This window comes from Zalophus californianus, chromosome 16 (assembly GCF_009762305.2).
Source record: "Zalophus californianus isolate mZalCal1 chromosome 16, mZalCal1.pri.v2, whole genome shotgun sequence".
Lineage (NCBI taxonomy): Eukaryota > Metazoa > Chordata > Mammalia > Carnivora > Otariidae > Zalophus > Zalophus californianus.
The window spans coordinates 4,182,106-4,204,242 of NC_045610.1; the positions used below are offsets into that span (position 1 = coordinate 4,182,106).

Consider the following 22,137-nt stretch of genomic DNA (forward strand, 5'->3'; position numbering starts at 1 on the left):
GCTTTGAGGCCGAAGAGAAAGTTGGAAATGGGGTGAGGTGGGGAAGAGCGCGGGGTCAGCCGCAGGGACCTGAGCCTGCAGAACTCTCTGGGCTGCTCATTCCCCCAGCAGCTGGGGCGGGGGGCGGGGGGGGCGGTGCTTCCCTTCCACCAGGCCCTCCTCTAAGAGCTGAAGTGGGAACGTGGATGCCGTGGCTGTTTTCTTCCTTTGTTTACAGCTTGCCTCGGACTCCCAAGTGCTTCGTCTCACCAAAAGCACTTTTTGTCACAATCCGGGCTACTGGCACAGTCACCATCTCCCTGAATAGAATGCCAATGTAAAAACCAACACTAAAAATATGAAAATGCCTTTCTCCACCCCCTGCTCGAGCCTATTTATAATTTCAGCCCATCTAACCTCGCGGGGTGTATTTTTGCCACCTTCTATATAAAGTAGAACCATCTTTTGTTAGTATGCGCCTGCGCACGGAGGCTTCCACCGAGCTGAATCCTCCCGGATGCTGCTTTTCTGAATTCCAGGTTGCTTACTGGGAAATCTTTGATGGGTCAGTAATCAGAGAGTTGGAAGGTTCCTTGTCTGGGTCCATCAATGGAATGGATATCACCCTGGAAGGAGTGCACTTTGTCACAGGTGAGTCCTGGGGTGGGAAAAGGAAGCCCCGCCCTGCTTATTTAAATGGGAACCTAGAATTCCCTAGAAGGCGGGAGGCAACAGGAAGTGACAACAGAAGTGCCTAGAGGGCCCCGTGGTTAAAGTCAGACCCGAACACTGCAGCCAGTGTGGCTGGAAAAGAAAGTTCCAGAAGTCACGCTTCAGTGGGAGGAAGCGCCTGCCCATGAGCCTTGGGGGCACACAGAAAAGCTAAGCCTTGCATTGCTTCCCTTTTTTGGTGGTGGCATTGATGATGGAAATGGGCCTTTAAATGGTCTGGATTATCTGGCATGCCTCGCTCTGTGATTTCCTCTGGAAGTCTTAAATGCCAGTCTTTTAAATCAGCATTTCCAGGGGGTGGGCAGTGACCATACAACATGCCTTCTGGAACATCATCGGGGATCATTTCCTGCCAGGCCCTGATTCTTCAGGGCATTAACAAATAAATGCTCCGAATGAATTAAAGTTTCACAAACATACTTACTTTGATAGAAAACTACGCGCGGCGTGACTGCCACCCACCCATACAGGTGCATACGTAAACCTGTATACTTGTAGCAAAAAGACTGGAAGGAGCTAAACCAGAGGTGTTCTCAGTGGTTATTTCTGGGCGGTGGGCTAAAAGGGATGTCATCTCTTTGTGTTTCTTTCCCCCAAATCTACTACAACAGACCTGGGTTTTTATAATCAAGGAAATGAGTTCCTATGCAGATAGATTTTTCTCCCTTTATGTGGGAATGTGGGGAATGTGTTGAAAATCAGCCAGCTACTTGAAATCAGGGCCCTTCCTCCCTATCCTGTTGCACCAATGCCGTACACCTGCTTGTCTTTTTCAGGTGGAAATGACCATCTGGTCAAAGTGTGGGATTATAATGAGGGTGAAGTGACTCATGTCGGGGTGGGACACAGCGGCAACATCACCCGCATCCGGATAAGTCCAGGAAATCAGTACATCATTAGTGTAAGTGCTGATGGAGCGATTTTGAGATGGAAGTACCCCTTTACCTCCTGAGGCCGCGGAGACTTCTGGAATCCGCAGCGCTGCCTACGGCTCTGTTGAAGGTTGACCTTAGATAACTCTTAAGACTGGTTTTGATTTCTCACATCCGTGATTCTGTCCTTGAGTGAAAATAGTTTTATCTTGAAGTTTCTCCGTTTCTTCATAGGATGCATTTTACCTTCTTAAATTGTATATTAAAATGGGAATGTGTTCAAATTGTCCAGACTGTAAGTAAAAGTTTTTTTATTATGAATAAATTCCCAGTTGTTGGTTTCCTGTCCTAATCTCTGCTCTATGACGGCAAAACCCACGGCCTTTCTGCATAATTTGTCCACAGACAGCACTGTTGTTCTCTAAAAATAAGGAGGGTCCGCTTACGTTCCTAATCAGCCTTTCATTGGTCAAGCTGCAATGGGGCAAGACTTGGTTTGAGTCCAGATCTTGGGTAGGATTTTAGGATCTTCCTTCCTTCCTTCCTTCCTTCCTTCCTTCCTTCCTTCCTTCCTTCCTTCCTTCCTTCCAACTCTCTGAGCCTCTGTTTAGCCTTTTGTAAAGCGAGAATACCTGCATAAAAGGTTATTTTGAGAATTAAGTGAAATAATGTGTTAAAGCATCGGCAGAATCCCTGACGGAGTGGACAACTGAACGTGAATTTTGGTGCTTTCTCAAAGAAACCGTGGGTCTTTGGGGATCCTGGGGTAACCATCAAAGGTGAAATTTCATAGATGCTTTTCTGGGCAAGGGAAGGCAAGGGAATGGCCCTTGTGTATTAATCATCCAGACGGGTGTCTTTTTTCCAGAGAGGGCAAATCATGGCATTTTCCAGAACACTTTAAGTCTCCAATGCACAGTACACTTTTTTTGTTCTAAGCCTGTTCTTTAGCCTTTAAGTAATGCTTCATTTTTTTTTTTCATTAGATCACCTGCTGGGGCCCTATTTGACACATCAAGGCCGACATTTTAAATAAATGATCACTTATCAAATAAGTAACATTTCAGGACGTTGATGTAACAATGCGTCCTGCTGATGTCTTTTTTGAGCCAGACATTGATGAGAAATTCTTCTGCGAGACTGTGCCTGATTAATTATAAACCTGACAGTTACAGGGTCAAGTGAGCAGAGGCCCCCTGGGTCACCCAGGGAACCAAGGGCGGGGCATGGCCAAGCCAATTCTGATTGGGCACCAATTCAGTGAGGGGCCTGCACAGGGGGGCGCGCCTGAGAGCCGCAAAACTTCCTGGTAAGCAAACACGGAGGTTGGAAAGAGCCAACCTGTGGGCTCGGCAGTCCGCAGAGGCGGGTCGAGTTCCGGTTTCTTGGCCTCGGTACAGGCGCGAACCTCCCTGCGCCCGCTTCTCCTCCAGCTGAAGCGAGGACGGTGAAGTCTCGCAAGTTTTGGGGAAGCGACTCTGACCTGGTCTGCAGTTTAAACAAGCAAACCACAGCCATCCCGGATGGTTCTTCCCAGGGCAACACGCGGCCCCCAGTTCTGGAAGGACTCCCGGACGGGGCAGGCGGGCTGGAAGGAGGTGGCGCCACCTGTCCGCACACACCTGCTCCTGCAGGCGGGCGGACCCCGCCGCGCACTCCCCCAGCCGGCCCCAGCTGCCGGTGCGCGTCTCTCGCTGCGCCAAGAGGCTGCCCTTTGGAGAGTCCTCCTCTCTCTGTTCTTCATATTCATCTGCATGTAATTTCCAGAAGCTGAGGCTAGCCGGGGCTGGGCAATCCACCAGGCGCTTTCAAATGTATCACCCCTCTACTGTTCCACAGCTTGCAGGCTGGCGGGAGTGGGAGTGAAATTCGGGGCGTCGGTGTGTAAGAGGTCAGGAAGGCTGGGGACCCAGAGCCGCCGAGTCCCGCGCCTCCGCTCGCGGGCGGCGCCGCTGGGCGGGGGCCGGCGGGCTGGGGGCGGTGGCGCTGCCCTGGGCGGGCCCTGCGGCCGGATTCCCGCGCGGGGCGGGACGGCTCCGCCCCTGGCTCCGCCTCCGCCCGGTCCCGGCACACCTGGCCCGCAGGTAGCCGGCACCCGCCGCCTTTCCGGGGCCGTCAGGGCCGGTTAGCGGCGTGTCCGCCTCCCGGCTGGGGGAGGCTCGGCTCCGAGGGCGCGCGGGCCGGGAACCATGGACCCGGGCGCGGGGGCCGCGACGGGAGAGGGGCCGCCCGCGCCCCGGCCCCGCCGCCGTCGCCGCCGCTCCCTGCGTCGCCTGTTCAGCCGCTTCCTGCTGGCGCTGGGCAGCCGCTCCCGCCCGGGAGCCTCGCCGCCCCGGCCGCGGCCCCAGCCGGGACCCCGCGATGGCGACGGGGACGGCGAGGGGGGCTTCGCCTGCGCGCCGGGCCCCGCCCCGGCCGCGCGCGGGAGCCCCGGGGAGGAGCGCCCGCCTGGCGCCCAGCCCCAGCCCCCCGCCGGCGACGGCGCGCGGCCCCCGGGCGCGCAGGGCTTGAAGAACCACGGCAACACCTGTTTCATGAACGCCGTGGTGCAGTGTCTCAGCAACACCGACCTACTGGCCGAGTTCCTGGCGCTGGGGCGCTATCGGGCGGCGCCGGGCCGCGCCGAGGTCACCGAGCACCTGGCGGCGCTGGTGCGCGCGCTCTGGACGCGCGAGTACACGCCCCAACTTTCCGCCGAGTTCAAGGTAGGCAGCGCGCCCGCCTCCAGCCTCCCGCCCGGGCAGCTGGGCCGAAGCGCGCGCCCCATCTGCAAAGGGTCTTCTGGGGGCCTTCTTCAGATGGCACCTCGCGCCGCCGTTCGCCTTACGCCTTTGTTTCGAGGTGATATTCTGTGCTATCGCCTGCAAACGTCTTCTCTGTGAATTTCTCCCAGGTGTTTTTTTTGGGGGGGGGCTGGCGGGGGACGAGTCGATTTGAGGGATTCGGCATTTTTGCATTCAACAAACTTCGGTTAAAGTACTGAAGGCCTTTGGGTCTTTCTAGCGCCACGGGCACTTTCCAGTCTGCAGGCATGTGGTGTGGGAGGCCTGACTCCCAAGGCCAGGGCCTCGGAGGAAGGAGGAGCGGACGCTGGCGTTGAGATCTGAATTGAATGAGAAGCACGCAGCGGGGTCACGGGGCAAGGAGTACCCAGGGAGAGGGAACAGAGAGCGCCGGAGCCACAGGCCTGGGGGCGCGAAAAGAAAACTAGTGGCCTGGGGGCGTGGATGAGGTTGGTCAGATCCTGCAAGGTCTTAGAGGCGGTGGTAAGGAGTTTGGGTTTTATTTTAAACCCCGTGGAAGCCGAGATCCGGTGCGTCGGATACTGTGCTGAGTGTCCCGGGGAGGGGGCAGTGGGTGTGCTCTGTTGGAATTGGCATCCTTTTCTTTAGTGCACGTTAAATCGCCCACCATGCCTTGGTTTGGGGTTGCGTTCACTGGCCCCAGGATCACCGTTTACTTACCCTGCGCTGTAGGGTCACGGGGCGCTGGAAGTTATGTATGTCACATCCCCCGGGGTTAAGCGGTGTGTTTGGGATCCCAGCTGGATTACAGAGTTCCCGATAATTGATGCGCATGACTTGCTTCCTGCTACAGAACCACAGCTCTGGGCGGAGAGCTGAAGCTCCCCATAGACTAGGGGTTGTTCTTGGGGGAGGGGAACCTGTCAGTGTTCATTCCACAGGCATCACCGCTCTTGAGTTTCAGCCCGAAAGAGCAATCCTTGCCACGTGACCCACAGGGTGTCAGCCTCCCCTTTACTCTCTCCCGCTTCCGCTACTAAAGCACCGTTCTGCAGGAGTTAGTGGATCAACTGGGTGTCCTTAACATCTCCTTTTGGCAGCATCCGCCTTCTCAATAATGTGGCAGTACAGTAGTCCCCCCTTATGCTTGGGGGATACATCCCAAGACCCCCAGTGGGTGCCTGAAACCATAGATAAATACCAAGCCCTACCTAAATACTATGTTTCTTCCTATACACACGTCCATACCTACGGTAAAGGTTAATTTATAAGTCAGGTACTGGAGGAGATGCACAGCAGTAACTAATCATAGAAAAAGAACAGTTGTAACAATACACCGTAATAAAAGCTGTGGGAATGTGGTGTCTCCCTCTGCAAATATTATATGCTGTACTCACCCTTCTGGCGAGGATGCGAGGTGATAAAATGCCTACGTGATGAGGCCAGGAGAGGCGAGGGTTGTAGGCGTTGACACACAGTTGATCTTCTGACCTAAGTCAGGAGGATCGTCTGCTTCCCTACAAGGTTTGACCGCGAATACCTGAAACCACAGAAGACTTAGGATGTGGGGCACCACTGTAGGGGATAGTGGTTAAGAGCAAGGTCCCCGGAGCCTTGTGACCTCGAGCAAGTTAACCAAATCCCACTGTGCCTCAGCTTTCCTCCTCTGTGAAATGGGACGGCAACAGTACCTACCTTATTATCCGATCATTGGGAGGATTCAAGGAGTTCTCTGCACAGCGCTTAGAACAGCGCCTGACCCCTAGGAAGCTTTTGTCATTCCTACCATTCAGCCTTCTCACCTACAGAGACCCGGGGGAGGGAGGGAGGGAGGGAGGGAGGGAGGGAGGTAAGTAATGTTTGCATACTTTTTCTCTTGCCCGGTGCATTCTCACGCAGGTCCTGCCCCAGTGGGAAAGACTGGAGTAGCTTGAAAAAAAATCTTCCAAATTAGTAACCGCTCTCAGTGACTCCCTAGGATTTCCTATCTCACCCATGCTCTTGAATCCCCAAGGCCTGGAAGCTCCCTGGGAGCCCCGGGGGACTGGAGGATAGTCAGGTTGTTAATTGTTAATGAGGGTGATGTCATCCAAGGTTTCTTGGGACTTTTTGGGTAGCCAGAGCTTGGAGGGAGCAGAGGAGGCCAGCATCTGGGCTTTCAATAAACCCTGCTGATGGAAATCTAGGTGGGCTCCTCTTATTTTATAGAGGAGGAAACATCCCTTCACTCAACAAATATTTCTGGAGCGTCCCAACGCTCTCCCAGGAACAAGGAATGCTTGAGAAGCCTTGAGTGCAAAACCTCCTGGGGCCTCTTTCTAGGAGTTCCCCGTCCAGCGGGAGAGGTGGGTGTTAATGAAATGATCACACAGGCACGTGATCGGAGCTGGTGACAAGTGCTGGACCATCAATACAAGGCATTTACAGCACTTCTGGCAGGAGCAGGTGATGGATGGGGGGAACGTGGGAGGGGGTGTCCCAGGAGAAGCAAACTTCAGGAGAGGTCAAGTAAGGACAGGGGAGGGTGGGGATGTGCATTCCCTGCCGATCACTGATCACCAGGATCGCCAATCACCAGGGCAGGTGGAGCTGAGGGGCCTTCTGTGGGCGGGGCAGCATAAATGCAAGGTTGAATAAATTAACGGGGGGGGGGGGGCGCCTGGGTGGCTCAGTCGGTTAAGCGACTGCCTTCGGCTCAGGTCATGATCCTGGAGTCCCGGGATCGAGTCCCTCATCGGGCTCCCTGCTCAGCGGGGAGTCTGCTTCTCCCTCTGACCCAACCCCCTCTCATGCTCTTTCTCTCTCTCTCACTCATTCTCTCTCTCAAATAAATAAATAAAATCTTTAAAAAAAAATTAACGGAAGGGGCTCTGCGGTTGCTCAGTCGGTTAAGCCTCTGCCTTTGGCTCAGGTCATGATCCTGGGGTCCTGGGATCCAGCCCCTCATGGGGCTCACTGATCAGTGGGGAGTCTGCTTCTACCTCTCCCACCCCCCCCGCCTCATGCTCGCTTCCTATCAAATAAATAAAATCTTTTTAAAAATTAATTAATTAATGGGAGCCTCTGTGCCTGGGCGGAGGGACTGGAGAATTGTTTGGGGACAAGCCACAGGTTTTGTCAAGGAGTTGGGTCTTGAGGAGGGATTGGTAGCTTCGGACCGAGGAAGGGGGGAATGGAGAAGGGCCCAGCATGCTGGAGCGAGTTACCCCAACCCCAGCCATGCAAATGGGCTGGCTTTGCAGTGTCCTCTTTCCTGACCTCCCAGACACTCCGCCTATAGACGGTAGGTACCGCTCTGTTTTAACAGCACGTGAATAAATACATCAAAACAAATCCTGCCCACGAAATTACCTATGACACTTTGCTTCTCTAATGATGTCATTAAGTACGTGCATAGTATAAAAACTCGGAAGGTGCTAAAAATGAAAAAAGTGATTTGGAACTCCATCTTCCAGAGACAACCTTCAGAAGCATTGCTGTGTTTCAGAGCATCTACATGTTGGAAATTCCAGTGTTGTATCCTGCATTTTTCATGTAAATATTGTCATAAGGCTCTCTCCTGGCCATTACAACATCTGTAAAACTTAATTTTAAATGATTGCATAATAATTCCTTCAATGAACCAGTCCCTGCAGAGGCATTTACTGTACAAGTTTCTAGTTATCACACTATTGAAAAATCCCTGTACTTAAATCATTGTCCTCAGCTCTGACCATTTCCTAAATTTGATCTCTTGACGTGAACTTACATGGTCCAAGCAACAATGGGACTGTTTTATTTTTATGTGTTTTTTTCTTTTTGAATCACCATTGTTGAGGTATAACTCATGTCCTGTGCAATGCACCCATTTAAAAAAATTGAGCTAACATGCAATGTTGTGTACGTTTAAGGTATACAATGAATTGATTTGATACATTTATGTTGCAATATGATTGATTTGTTTAGCATTAGATAATATCTCTATCCTGGGTCACACGGTGATCATTTTTTCCAGTGTTGGGAACGGTTAAAGGCTAATCTTCAGCAAGTGTAATGTTTCAACTCACTGAACAAAAAGAAATAGCATCTCACTTTTATTTTTATTTCTTCGATTAAGAGTGAGGTACAGGTTTTTTATGCTTCTTTACTAGTGAGACTGCGCCTGGATTTTCCTGTCCATGTCGACTGTCCATTCTGCCTGATCTCAACGCTCTTTTTACTTGTTCTGTGAGTTCCTCAACCCTCATACTTGCCACAGATATTTTCCGCAAACTCTCTCCTTCCTATCCCCAGTCCTGGAAATTGTAGATTTATTTACATCATACCTTTTGATAAAGGTTCTATGTTATGTATTTCTAGTTTTCCCATAGCTATATTAAGGATTTCAGCATCTGGAGTTTATCTTAGCTTATGTACTTAAGCATCACTTTTATTTTATTTATTTGTTTAAAAAATTTTTTTTAAAGATTTTATTTATTAAATTGACAGAGAGAGAGCCCGTGAGGGGGAACACAAGTAGGGGGAGTGGGAGAGGGAGAAGCAGGCTTCCGGCCGAGCAGGGAGCCCGATGCGGGGCTCGATCCCAGGACCCCGGGTTCATGACCTGAGCCGAAGGCAGTCGCTTAACCCCTCCTGAGCCACCCAGGCGCCCCTTTAAGCATCACTTTTAGACGTACAATTTTAGACATACAGTATGCTTCACGTGGTATTTTGGAAGTTCTGGATGAAACAGTAAGACACGAAATGGAAATGGGATAAAAAAGGTTGAACAGAAAGGAAATTGCTAGATGGGTCTAGAAATCCCTATTGTAGCATTACGGCGGTCACTTACCAGGTCAGAATCAAGATAGAAAATCAAAAGCAATCACCATTTAGAACGTATGAAAGTTAGATTTCATTCACGAAAACCCCCAGAAATAGGAAATAATTAGGAATAATTTTGTAAGAGATGGGTTAAAAATTCAGTGTTGAGAGAAACGCACATGCCCACGCAGATAGAGCTATGTCAGGTTGCAGGGTAGAAGGACCAGATATTTCTGCCCATCTCTCCCAAGGGAGGATTTCGCTTTAATACAGCTCCGGTCACATTTTCATAGACTTTCTGTGTGAGTGTCTTCTGTTAGGAATCAGTAGGCCAAGTTATTTTGAAAAAGCCCAAACTCGGTACAGATACCTGCCAGAGACCATTCTAATCAGAAAAAAACCAAAGAAGAAAATTCACTGTAAAAAAATTTTGCAGGGTACAAATAAAAAAAAACAAACAGTTTACGGTCCCATCCTTCAATGATAACCATTTGTTAATATTTTGCCATGTATTTCTGGGCTTTTCTAGCTATGGAGATATATATATATATATAACAATCATCTATATATCTATTGTTAGATCTATATATCTATCTATATATATATCTCCATAGCTCAAGTAGGTATTTTTGCACTTTAAAAAAAATTGATAGGATCATTGATTTTCTTCTCATTATTTCTCAAGCATAATTTTTAAGGCCAGCTGAGTGTGCTGTAAGTTTTCCCCCCGGAGACTTCAGTACTTAACAGTATCTTTGCTCTTAGCTCTCATTTCCTTATGCCAAATCCCCCAAAGCAAAATTAACTCTGTTTCTATAGAAGGACATTTCCAAGGTCGTATCCTGTTTGTCTGTCTGTCTTGAAATTCTCACATTCTTTCTGGAAGGGTTGTATGGCTTCCCAGCCAGGCTAAAATGAAGAGCGTCCATCTCAAAGGTTTAACATGATTTGCAGGAGGGGAATGGGGTACATGTGGAAGGAAGAAAACATCAAGGTGTAGACTGTAGAAATGGAAAAATAAAGGTGTGGGGCATCTGAGAGGCTGGATTGGCTGGAGCTCTCAAACAACGTGGGAAGGTGGTGAAAGACGGGGCCGGGGCCAGATGGGAGGAGGGTGGATTGTTAGGTGGTGAGTCAGGGGAGGTTTGAGTGGAGGCATGAAGTTACCCAGCTGGGCTGTGTCCCGGGGCCGGGCTCCTGTGCCGGGAAGGTACAATCACGTGGATCTGCTGCAGTTAGGACTCTGGTGGGAATGGGTTTCTACTGAGGGGCCACAGAGACAGATTGGGACCCAGATTCCGGAATGGTGGCACTGACCAACGTGGGTTCAAGAGAGAATCTGAAAGAAGGACACTGATGTTCAGAGGAAGAGCCGGTTTTGGAGATTTTGAGTTGGAGGCGGCTGCTGCCCCCAGAGAGAGAGAATGCTGCTACCAAGGGTAGACAGAGTGGGATGTTGAGGATGGCTAGGCGTTGGGTAAAAAACACAACGCCCAGTTAGATTCGAATTTCAAATAAACAACGAATAACTTTTTAGTGTAAATATATCCCAAATACTGCATGGGACATACTTATACTAAATGCAGTCATTGCTTATCCGAAATTCAAATTTAACTAAGCCCCTTGTATTTTAATTTGCGAGATCTGGCCGCCCTACTTGGAGGTCAAAGAGCAAAGCAACCTGGAGGAAGAATCCAAACTAGATCCTCCAGTGAACCCCGAACTGGAGTGACAGGCATAAAGACTCTGAGCCAGTATTTCAGCTAATTCAGTCTCGAATTGTGCTTTGTCATATCCTAAAGTTTCCTTTAAATCCCAGTGGAAGGATTAAAGAAGGAAAAAGCCCAAGCTGTTTTGATGTGGTTGGCAGTAGTGGTGAGGATCATCTGAGGCCACAGCTCAGACAGCTCCCAGGATAGGGTGGGGCTCGATGCCTGGCTGCCTCTAAGAGGGGCCGGGGCGGCAGGGGCGAGGGTATAACCACAGTATACTGTGTGCACCTGCATGTTTGCAAACACGCAGACAAGGGGATTTGCTTACTCTCAGATGCTCATGCTTGCACATGCATTTAAAAAAAAAAAAAAAAGTTCCCTGGAAAGGTGCTTGAGAAAATGCTAAGAGTGGCCCTAACAGTTCACCATGCCGCCGCCCTGCGGTCTTTCTCAAACAGAGCGCCGAAGCCACGGGAGTGAATGAGTCACTGAGAGAGTAGGGCAAGATGCTTCCACCAGTGGTGGGAGCTGAGTGCCAGGGATAGAGAGAGACTGATAGAGGCGGCCAGGGAAGCAAGCACCCTCGCCATCAAGGGACAAGGACGTCCAGATATTCACCTGAGACAGCCCCGTGGGTTTCCAAAGGACAGGACATAGATCAGCAGGTGCAGGCCGGAACGTTCTCAGCCCGCGCTGTTTCCATGTTGTCAGCCCCACTCAGGGCTCGGTGGTGCTTGCAGGTCCCAACTCGGTTGTTCGCGGGGCCAAACTGACCCTCTGGTTTTCTACTTTCCTCCCAGAATGCTGTTTCCAAGTATGGCTCTCAGTTCCAAGGCAATGCCCAGCACGACGCCCTGGAGTTCCTGCTCTGGTTGCTGGATCGGGTGCACGAGGACTTGGAGGGCTCGTCCCGAGGACCGGGGTCCGAGAAGGTGGGTCACTCATGAAACACCATGTCATATCTGGTTTTCTTTTTTTCCCTGGAATTCAAGACTTGTACCAGCTTCAGGTAAGGCTGGATCCAAGGACTCAGATGATGCCCCCAGGTCTTCGGCTCTTTGTTTCTTGTTGGCTTCATTCTCAGACTGGCTCTGCACACATGGTGGCGAGAGGAGCCTCTACAGTGCTCACTTAGTCTTTTTTTTTTTTTAGAGAGAGAGAGAGAAGAGCGTGCTGGCATGCACAAGTGGGGGCTGGGGGGAGGGGCAGAGGGAGAGGGAGAATCTTAAGCAGGCTCCACGCCCAGTGTGGAGCCCATTGCGGGGTTTGATCTCATGACCCCGAGATCATGACCGGAGCCAAAATCAAGAGTTGGACGCTTAACTGACTGCACCACCCAGCAGCAATTCCTACCTGCAGAGCAGGGGGCTAGACAGCTTTGCATATTGCCTTTCGGTCTTCCTTTCGGGGACAGAAGAGGTATTGGGCTTACGGGTGGGGCAGATCCTAGGGAGGTTAAGTAACTTTCCCCAAGTCACACAGCAAGTACGTGGGAGGGCCAGGATCCACGTCCAGGAAACGGGACTCTAGAGCAGGGTTTCTCAAACTCCGCACGTTCCATATCTGGGGCCGGGTAATTCTTTGCAGCGGGGGCCGTCCTGTGCAATGTGGCCTCCGCAGTATCCCTCTACCCACAGGATGCTGGTGACACCCCTCCCCCGGTTGTGACTGACAACCAGTGTCCCCTAGGGGGCAAAAGCACCCACTGGTTGAGACCCTCTGCTCTGGAGCCCTTGCTCCCAAGCACAGTACACCGCCCCCAGGCCTGCCTTCAACATGAGTTTCTTTAAGCCGAGAGGACCTGCTAGTAATGGTTCTCACCAACCTGACGACAGACGCCCATAAAAGCAGCCATAGTTGGCCTTCCAGTATCCAAGGCGTCCTTCTGCTAGATGTTCTCCACACTGAAGTCAGAGATGCCTTTTGAGAAAGGACAAAAAGATCATGTCACTCTCCTTAAATTTCTCCCATGGCTTCCTGTTGTACTTCGAACAAAATCCAGACTTCTGACCGGGCCTGCCAACCATTCCGCCTGCCTTCAGGCCCCTCTGCCCCTTGCTCATTGTTCTGGGCCATGCTGGCTGCTTTCTGTTCCTTGTACGGGCCAAGCCTTGAAGACCCAGGCGAGAACGGGGGGTGGGGTGGCTGTTGGCCACAGAGAGGAGCTTGCCCGGCTCTTCGCTTGACCTGATTGAGACCAGAAAAGATCTTTTTCTCCACCTGGGGTGGAGGCGTCTCCTGCAATTTGCTGTCAGAAAATTGGGCCACCTGCGGAGGCCTGGCTGGGGACGCTTGAAGGTAAAGCCAGACCCGGCACAAAACTTCATTTTTCCTACCCAGGGAGGAAAAGCACTGTCCTCTGTCACTGAGCGTTTTTTTTTTTTTTTTTTTTTTTTCTTTTTGAGGTTATTTCTGTTTCAAAACATGTGAAGGCTATGTAGCTAGATGTATGTGAAACTGGAAGAGGAAACGTAAGGATCACTTTCTTCTCTGTCATCCGGATGGGTTCTCAAATGATTTCATCCGGTGAAAAGGGCATATTTTTACCATCCTATAGACAGCTTCACGTAGGCAATCTTTTGGGCAGTTAATTTTCCAGGAATTGCCACTCTTGTAGAATCAAGAACAAGAGGGGGTGGGGGGAGAGGACCAGGAAGCTACCATTTATAAAGCACCTAGTGTGTGCCTTGCAGGACACACACATAATTTTTTTAATTTTAATGGTGCCTTCGTGAGATGGATGTGACATTCCTGTTCCTTTCAGCTATCTTTTTTTTTTTAAGATTTTATTTATTTATTTAACCGAGCAAGAGAGGGAGAGAGCACAAGCAGGGGGAGCCGCAGAGGGAGAGGAAGAAGCAGACCCGACGTGGGGCTCGATCCCAGGACCCCAGGATCATGACCTGAGCTGAAGGCAGACGCTTAACCGACGGAGCCACCCAGGCGCCCCCACTCCTGTTCCTTTTAGACGTGGAATGAGGCTCAGAGAGATTCCCGGGGTCGCTTGGCCAGCAGAGTGGAGCCAGCCTGGCCGGATCCCCTGGTCCACGCTTCTCGAATGACCCCACTGCCTCTCGGGATTTTCTCCTTCTGTACCCGCTCCTGGGCGATCCTGCCCACCACCACGCCCGGCCCCCCACGTTACCACCCGGGTGCAGAAGCACCTGTTTCATTGTGAGGCCTTTGGCTGCAAGTAACGCCAGCCAACTTCAGATGACTGGAGAGAGGGTGGAGGTGTAGCAGGCAGGATCAGAGGGGAGACGAGAACCAGGCTTGGACCCGGCGAGAATCAGACAGCACTTGGAGGGGGGTGAGGGCTGGGGGCGCTGGTTCACAGTGGCAGAAACTGCTGGACTCTGGCCCAGACACCGCTGCTGGAATCCGTGTTTTCAGGCTTTCGGTCACTCTGCTCGTGATTCACGGGGCAGGCCCACCTGGGCCACCCCATCAGTCTCACGTGGCTGTCCCTTGCGAAGGGAGGGCGGGACCCCCGATTAAAGAGCTTCCCCACCTCCCCATGGACCGGGCTCAGTATTCCAGAAGGGGCGCCGTGACCAAGGAAGGGGCCTCAGCCCTGCGCAGCCACAAATCCCAGCGTCCGCTCTGCATCCAGGGTCCACCCCATCTCCTCAAACTCTGGCGTGCCCTTCCCAGACCCACTTCTGCCTTCGATTTCCCCTCCTACGCTAACGGAAGACATGCATTCTCCGGGCACCAGATGGGAGCTTGGAGCTGTCTTGCTTGTCCCTCACCCCTTCCTTTGCTGCCCCACTGAGTGTTCCGCTGTGCGCCGCGGACACAGGGCGTCTTGAGTCCATCCCCCCTTCCTGTGCTCATGGCTCGCTCTCCAGCTCTTCCCATTGTGCCCCGGGCCCTCGAGCCTCCTGATCTGTGTCCTTTCCCCGGACTCGCCCTCCTGCATCCTGCCCACGGCGATCAGTTGAAGCATCTCTCCACGCGTGGCGCCACCACATGGGTTCGAAACCCATCGGATACTCCCCGCCGTGTCTTGGCAACCACAGGCCTTGCTCCCTGTTCTGAGTGTTACGTGTATGTCAACTCTGAATCTCAGGACCTCCCCCTGAGGTAGGCACTGTCATTCAGCATCCCTTTCTAGAAGCCGGGAAATTGGGGGGCCAAGGGGTTAAGTAACATACTTGGCTGGCTCAGAGGTTGGGCAGCGCTCCCAGAGGAGTGCCCTTTCGGAGGGATTGGGACCCTGGCCGCCGGAGTCCAGAGGCAGATTCTCAATCCTGCTTCTGTGCTGTTTACTGAATTGGGTGGTCATCTTTAGGTCACGGAAGGGCCCACCCCCCCGCCCCAGCGTGGCCCCGTTTTCCACCTTCCTTCACTCATGTATGTGCTGGTCGACTTCAGCTTCACAAAACCACGGGGCCAATGAGAATGTTCCGTCCTGAGTATTTGCCCCAGTCTTTTATTACGGAAAATTCCATACAGATGGAAACGTTGAGTGAATGATACAGTGAATACCTCCTGCCTACCGCCTAGACTCTACAATTTACGTTTTACTAAAATTGCATTATCCTGTATTTGTCCATCTATATACTCCTCACTCTATGGTTTTCCTTCTCTTACTGCTTCGCAATGCGTTTTCAGTCGACATTTCAGACGTTGGCATGCTTCACCCACGCACTTCATGTGCGTTCCTTTCTCCTGGCTCTTCGAATATGCTGGCTGTCAAGCCTCGGGTGAGGGGGCCACCAGCCTTGGGCTTCCCACAGCCACCAGAGGCCGGGAGAGGCAAGGGGCGCATTCCCCCAGAGCCCCCGCATCCCTGTTGGTGCCCTGGGGATGCTGATTTTGGACGTGTCTGGTCCCCAGAACCATGAGAGAATACATCTCTGCTTGTTTTAAGCCGCCGGTGTGTGCGAATTTGCTGCAGGAGCACCAGAAAGCGGGTACAGAAGAAGATGCACAGGGGCACAGTAGGACTGATGTGGGGTGAAGGAGCGAAGCCTCGTGTGCCCGGTGCTTGTGTGCAGAGGGCTCCCAGGGAGACGCGGATGGGGCGGGGTGGTGGAAGCAGGGAGATGTGGTGCGGAGGTGTTCAGAGCCTAGCAGCCTGCCCGGTGAGAGATACAGGAGACGTCCACACGCGGGGCCCAGCAGGATGGAGATGGGAACAGGACAGTCGAGACAGAGGTCACAGCGGACGTGGCCAAGGATGTGGGAGCATTCCCAGGCTTCCCGCTTCAGCTCTGCTCCCTCAGCACCTTCTCCGTCGGGGGGAGTTTGGGAAGTCTGGAGGTCGAAGGAGCCGTGAATTGTGGAAAGTCAACAGAAGGGCCAGGGCTCAGTGGTCCGGAGGCGCTGGAGCCCCGAGGGCCGGGCCTAACCTTGCTTCCTTCCCTCATTTCTTTGCAGCCTCAGCCTGAAGCCAGCAGAACCCCCGAGAACCTCCCGTCACCATCGGCTCCGCTTTCTCTAGGCCAAAGCTTTGTGCAGAGCCACTTTCAAGCACAATATAGGTAAGCGTCTAGGTAAGAGTGGGTTGTATGGGCTTGGAATGGGTTGCCCAAACTCGTACGCTGATAACCGGTCTCCTACTGATGGCAAGACAACAGAAACACAAGCACCCTTCTCTCTCCCATTATAGATCCCAATTAACCACTCATTGCTGTCGGCTCTGGCAGTTAGCGTTTCTTCTCTACCTTCTTGCTGGCTCCCGGGCCTCCCATCCCAACCCCAGGGGGTTCTAGAGCGTGACTGTGGAGGTCAGGGCTTCCCCAGCAGGCAGGACAATCGTTCTCGTTCGTTCCTGCAGCCAGAGAACCCAGATCGCCAAGTTCTTTCAAGTTCAAGATTTCCCAGCATCGTGGACGACGTAGGAAATACATACATAATTACGCCGCCTTTGACTTCAGAAACGTTCTCTTTGGGCTTTTATATATATGACAGTTCAGAGATTCGGATAAGGAAGTGTATTCCCAGGACTATGATGATTTAGTCAAGGTAGTGATTGCAGTGAGAGGGCAACGGGGGAGGAAACCCCCCTGGGCTTCTCGGAGGAGGCATGCCTTTTGATGGGCTCTAGGATTGAACAAGGGGGGAGCGTCTTCAGCCAGCACGGAACCTGCTCACACATGGGAGTGAGCGTAATAGAATTTTGGGAAAGCCGTCGGTTACAGAGAGCCTCCTTTTGGTGACACGCTACCCTTGGTAGTTTAGCATACTGGGGCTGTAAAAACTCTTCGAAATGAGCCTAAGTGTTACGGCTGTGCACGAAGTAAGACCCACTTCCTTCCCGCGGTGGCACGCACAGAGTGAACCTCGGTTTCACGGCTGCCGACCTTTTTCTAGCCACGAAAGCTACGCGCAGGGCATCGGCCTTACTTATCTGCAGGTGCCCAGAGCGGAGGCTGCTTGAAACAAAAATGAGACAGGAGAAGAAGAGAAGAGGAGAAAGAACATAAGAGGAGTTTAAGGTCAGGGTAGGTTAGACTGAGGGGCCGAGACATCAAGAATTGCCGCTAGGTACCACGCGGTATCTTTGTACAATCCATTTTTCTTATTTCTCGGCTCATCCCGTTCTCTGCCCACCCCCCCTCCTGGGCACACATGCTCACTTTCTTCCCTTCTTCCCAATATTTGAGCGTCTGCGCTTGTGCTCGGTCCACTGGGTACAGCAAGGAGCATCACTCCTTGCCCACGAGTGAGAAATACCAACCAGATACCCCTGCGTGGTCTCTGGATATTTAATTCCAGATACGCCCTCGATATTTACTATGCCACCTGCTACGGGCCACTGCCTTCTCGGCGCCGCAAGGCAGCTGCGAACAAGGCCCGGCCCCCGTTCTCATGGAGCTCACGTTCTGCTGGGGCAGGTGTTCCGTAACACATCACACACGTCACGGCGGCTCGTGATGGTGATAAGACACAGCTCGGGGTGTGGGGGAGGCAGCCAGCCTTAGATAAGGTGGTCCGGGAAGGCTTCTTTTTTGGGGGGGGAACATTTGAGCCGAGAACCCAGTGACAAGGGGTCAGCTATTCACGTATCTGGGGACAGGTCATCCAGGCAGAGAAAATGGCCGAGGCAAAGGGCCTGGGGTTGGAATGACGTTGGCACCGCAAGGGACAGAAAGGGCAAGGTAGCTGCCAGGGAGGGAGAGGCGGGAGGTACGGCTGGAGCGGTGGACGGGGCAGGTGTCCTGGCCAGGTGTGGGTTTTTGTCTGAAGGGCACAGGAAGCTGCTGCAGAATCTGAAGCTGGGTGTGGTATCCTTTTCAGTTTCAGAGACCACGCTGGTGGTTTTTTGGGGGCTGGAGGGAGGCTGGAGCGGCTGTGGGAGAGGGAGGGTGCCTGGGAGGGTTTCCAGGGGTGGCCAGATGCATCGCTCGTGACTTTAAAGGTGCAAGGGGGAGGCACCGAGGGAAAGGGGAGAAGCTAGGGTGACTCCTGGGTTTTTATAGGGTTATGTAGCTGGCAGGTGCTTTGAGGTGCCTGTTACCAGTGTGAAAGGAAAAAAACCTGTTTTCTTTTACACTCTCTCCTCCTACCGTGCTTACAAACCTGCCGGCACCAGATGTGTGGGCGCAGGGTGCTTTCCCCACACCAGGCTGTTCGGCTCTGCGCACACAGGGATGGGGTGTCCTACAATGTAACTCCCACCCAACACTGGTCATCTGTGCACACGGACCGGAGGCAGTGTAGCTCCGACCCGACGCTGAAGCGCTCAGTCCCACAAGACTGCTCCCCCACCACACCCCCGATCCCCGGGTCCCAGATTGTCACCTGTGCTTCTGACTGGCCGGCTACAGATGAGAGGTTCCCCCAACCCCCTCGCAGGTTCCGTAGTTTGCTAGAGCTGCTCACGGAACTCGGGAAGACCGTTTACTCACTGGATTAGCAATTTGTTATAAAAGGATACGACTCAGGAACAGTGGGGATGGGCTGCGCTGGGCCAGGTGTATGGGTGGGGGTGCAGGGGTGCAGGGCTGCTGTGCCCTCTCGGGGGGCCCCGCCCTCCAGCCCCTCCACAGCTTCAAAGCTCTCCAAACCCCTCCTGCTAGGGTTTTCGTGTATGTCTCGTTACCTACCTGTGATTGATTGAATCATTGACCCTTAGTGATGAACTCAACCTCTGGTGCCCCTTTCCTCCCCTGAAAGTGCCAACCCTCTAATCCCAGGTCGGTTCCCCTGGCAACCAGCCCCCATCCTCCAGGATCCAGGGGCCATCTCAAAACCACCTCATTAACAGAACTCCCGCGTGTGGTTGTCTGGGGCTTGTTAGGAATGACAAAAGATGGACCTTTTTGCCATCAATCCCTTAGGTAATTCCAAGGGCTTTAGGAGCTCCGTGCTAGGAACTGGGACGAAGACCAAATACATATTTCTCATTATGAGTCAAAGTACCGCACGGTCTCTGACTGGTGTGGGGTGAGTCAGGGGAGGGTTCCTGAGGAAGGGACGTTTAAGCCGATCCGATATTCAGGATTGCAAGCGCCCTTCGGGCAGGTTCCTGCAGGAGGATGAGTAAGAAGAGAGGTGTTCAAGCTTCCAAAAAGGAACCAGTGACAGCTAAAAATACCCGCTTTGTGCCAGATCGTCTGGAGCAAAGAAAAAATCGAGTTAGGGATGTCTGTCTAGGTGAGGGCTTCTGAGCTGTGGGAAGTGATTTTTCCGGGGTGGCCGGTGGGCCCAGCGACGGAAAGTCACCGTGGTGTCAGCCCTTCTGTATGAAATTGGAAGCTGGGGGATTTATTGTGGGTTAATTCAGAGACCCCCGTTCACTGAGGTTCTCCCTCCCCTCCTTTTTAGGGTGTCGGGTTTTTGCCTTTGGCTGGAGGAGAGAAGGAGGGATGGGGTCAGGGTGCTGGACTAGGTTACGGACTAGAGGAGAAATAATTGGTTGTTCCATATGGTTATTACCACAACCTAAAAACATCGGTGAGTTTAATAACCAAGGATCAGTGGTGCGTTGGAGTTTGGGCTACGGGAGGGTGTACGTGTGTGCGTGCATGCGTGTTTTCACTTCTTTGTCATTCGTGGCTTTTACCCACAGAAAGTCTGGTCTGGTCCCCGTGACAGGCGGCAATCCCTGTTAGGCTTTCTCAGGTACACAATGGGTGAAGGTAGGAGAAGAATTAGGAGAAAGGGTGGCAGAGGGCACCCCACAACCATCAGGTCTCCCTACCACCTGGAGCTCGGCGTCTGATACACCATTTTTACCCACACATTACCATGGTTTTCCCAATGGGAAAATTACCAGAAGCAGCAAGTTATTGGACATTCAATACTCAGGTCTGCTGCCTAAAGTCATGGATGGCGTGCTGTTAACTTGTCCCCCGGGGAGCTGACCTGCTCTGGCCAGCTCGCTTAGGGTCGCCTTGGCCAGCACCCTGAAAACCTCAGGGTTTCTTGCTTGTCCCTGCTTTTTCCCTTTCTCTCTGCTCAGCGGGAAAACCACTCCAGCTGGACTCCCCGCAGGGACTCGAAACCTGGGTGTGATACCAGCTCCATTTTCCTTGCTGACTGTCATATAGGAGCATGACTCTCAGCTGGGTGGTGGTCCATTTTCCCAAGGAAGAAGGCCGTGTAGCTTTCAGGATGCACACATAGCATCCGGAAATCCCTTATGTCTTGGAAGAATATGGTCATATGGTTAAGGAAATTAAACTGGAGTCCCCATGTGGAATATAAAAATTGCATTTTACTTTCAGGGACAACATGCTCTTAAGTAAGGGAGTGGTGAGTTTGAAAGTTTAAAGAATGTAAGTCAACTGTGTGTATATCTGCTCTGAAACAATCAATGCTTCATTTGCTTATACTAAAGACTCTGGACGAATGGTGATGAGCGCGGACTCTGGAACCTGAGCCTAGCTTTGCCACTTAAGCGCTGTGTGGTCCTTGGGAAAGTTGCTTAACTTCTCTGTGCTTCAGTCTTCTTGTCTGCAAAACGGGGATGATACTGGTGGTTATGGGTACTAAGTGGGTTAATACAAGCCCAGTGGTCCAGAATAATGCCCACTTCTTAGTAAACGCTGTTTCAAGATTAGCTCTTTTACTATTAGCTGCTTTACTCCAAGCTTTGTTGCTTTACTGGTACAATGAGGAGGGTGGACTCCTTTGGTGGTTCTGCATCGTGGCTGAACCCGGTGTCTGGGGAGCCGTTGAGGTACCAATGCCTGAGCCTCTCCCTGCCCCCGCCCCCCGACTCTATGGGAGGAGGGCTGAGACATTTGCATTTTTAGAAAAGTTTCCTTTGTGATTCTAGAGCACAGTGAAGCTGAGAACCAGGGGAAGGTATGGTCCTAAGATTCCTTCCAGCTTGCAAGTCGGCCCGCTGTTTCTTTTCTTTTTTTTTTAAAGAATTTATTTATTTATTTGAGAGAGAGAGAATGAGAGACAGAGCACAAGAGGGAAGAGGGTCAGAGGGAGAAGCAGACTCCCCGCTGAGCAGGGAGCCCGATGTGGGACTCGATCCCGGGACTCCAGGATCATGACCTGAGCCGAAGGCAGTCGCTTAACCAACTGAGCCACCCAGGCGGCCCGCTGTTTCTGTCTCGCGGGGTTTTTGCTTCCCTTCCCGTACTCCGTGCACTGCCACGTGTGACTAAACCTTTTTTTAAAAATTGAGGTAAAATCACGTAACGTAAAGCTAACCATTTTAAAGCGTAGAGTTTCGTGGCACGTACGTTAGTGTTGGGCATCTAGCACCTCTGTCTAGTTCCTAACCATTTTGATCACCCCGAAAGAAAACCCGATACCCGTTAAGCCCTCCCCATCCCTCCCCTGCACCTGGCAGCCACCAATCCACCTTCCATCTTTGTGGCTTTACCTCTTGTGGATTTATCCAGTTATCCACAGGTGGACGTTCGGGTTGTGTCTGCCCTTTGACTCTTGTGAATAGCGCTCCTGTGAACACTTGTGGACAAGTACTTGTAGGAATCCCCGTTTTCAACTCCTTTTGGGTACATATCTGAGAGGGGAATGGCTGGATCACATGGCAATTTTATATTTAACTTTTTGAGGATCTGCCAAACTGAGTGTGATTCAGCTTGAAACTTTATTTTTTTCCCTCACAGATCTTCCTTGACCTGTCCCCACTGCCTGAAACAGAGCAACACCTTCGACCCCTTCCTGTGTGTGTCGCTCCCCATCCCCCTGCGCCAGACGAGGTACGTGAGCCTGAACTTGACTCCCTCAGTCCTTAGGCCTCCCTGGGTGCCCTACGGCCTCGCACCTGCAGCTCGGTCTCTTGTGAGTCTCAACCAGCATTTCTGTAGAAACCAGCCTTAGAAAGCTGGTGATGTTTGGCGACCAAATGTGACAAAGTAAAAGGTTGCCGCGTCCCTC

General features: G+C 52.1%; 2 protein-coding genes across 4 annotated transcripts in view; both read left to right on the top strand.

Annotated features, from left to right (window-relative positions):
• Positions 1–1,923, top strand: part of CFAP52 (cilia and flagella associated protein 52) — a 43,206-nt gene extending 41,283 nt beyond the window's left edge. For both annotated transcript variants that reach the window (XM_027567765.2, XM_027567766.2), the window contains 2 exons: positions 519–630; positions 1,488–1,923. In XM_027567765.2, the coding sequence (XP_027423566.1) occupies positions 519–630; positions 1,488–1,663 (288 nt within the window). In that variant the 3' untranslated portion in view covers positions 1,664–1,923. The remainder of the gene's footprint in view (positions 1–518; positions 631–1,487) is intronic.
• A 1,849-nt stretch (positions 1,924–3,772) lies between these two features.
• Positions 3,773–22,137, top strand: part of USP43 (ubiquitin specific peptidase 43) — a 50,899-nt gene continuing 32,534 nt past the window's right edge. For both annotated transcript variants that reach the window (XM_027568555.2, XM_027568556.2), the window contains exons 1-4: positions 3,773–4,288; positions 11,622–11,753; positions 16,207–16,310; positions 21,867–21,959. In XM_027568555.2, coding sequence (XP_027424356.2) covers positions 3,773–4,288; positions 11,622–11,753; positions 16,207–16,310; positions 21,867–21,959 — 845 coding nt within the window. The remainder of the gene's footprint in view (positions 4,289–11,621; positions 11,754–16,206; positions 16,311–21,866; positions 21,960–22,137) is intronic.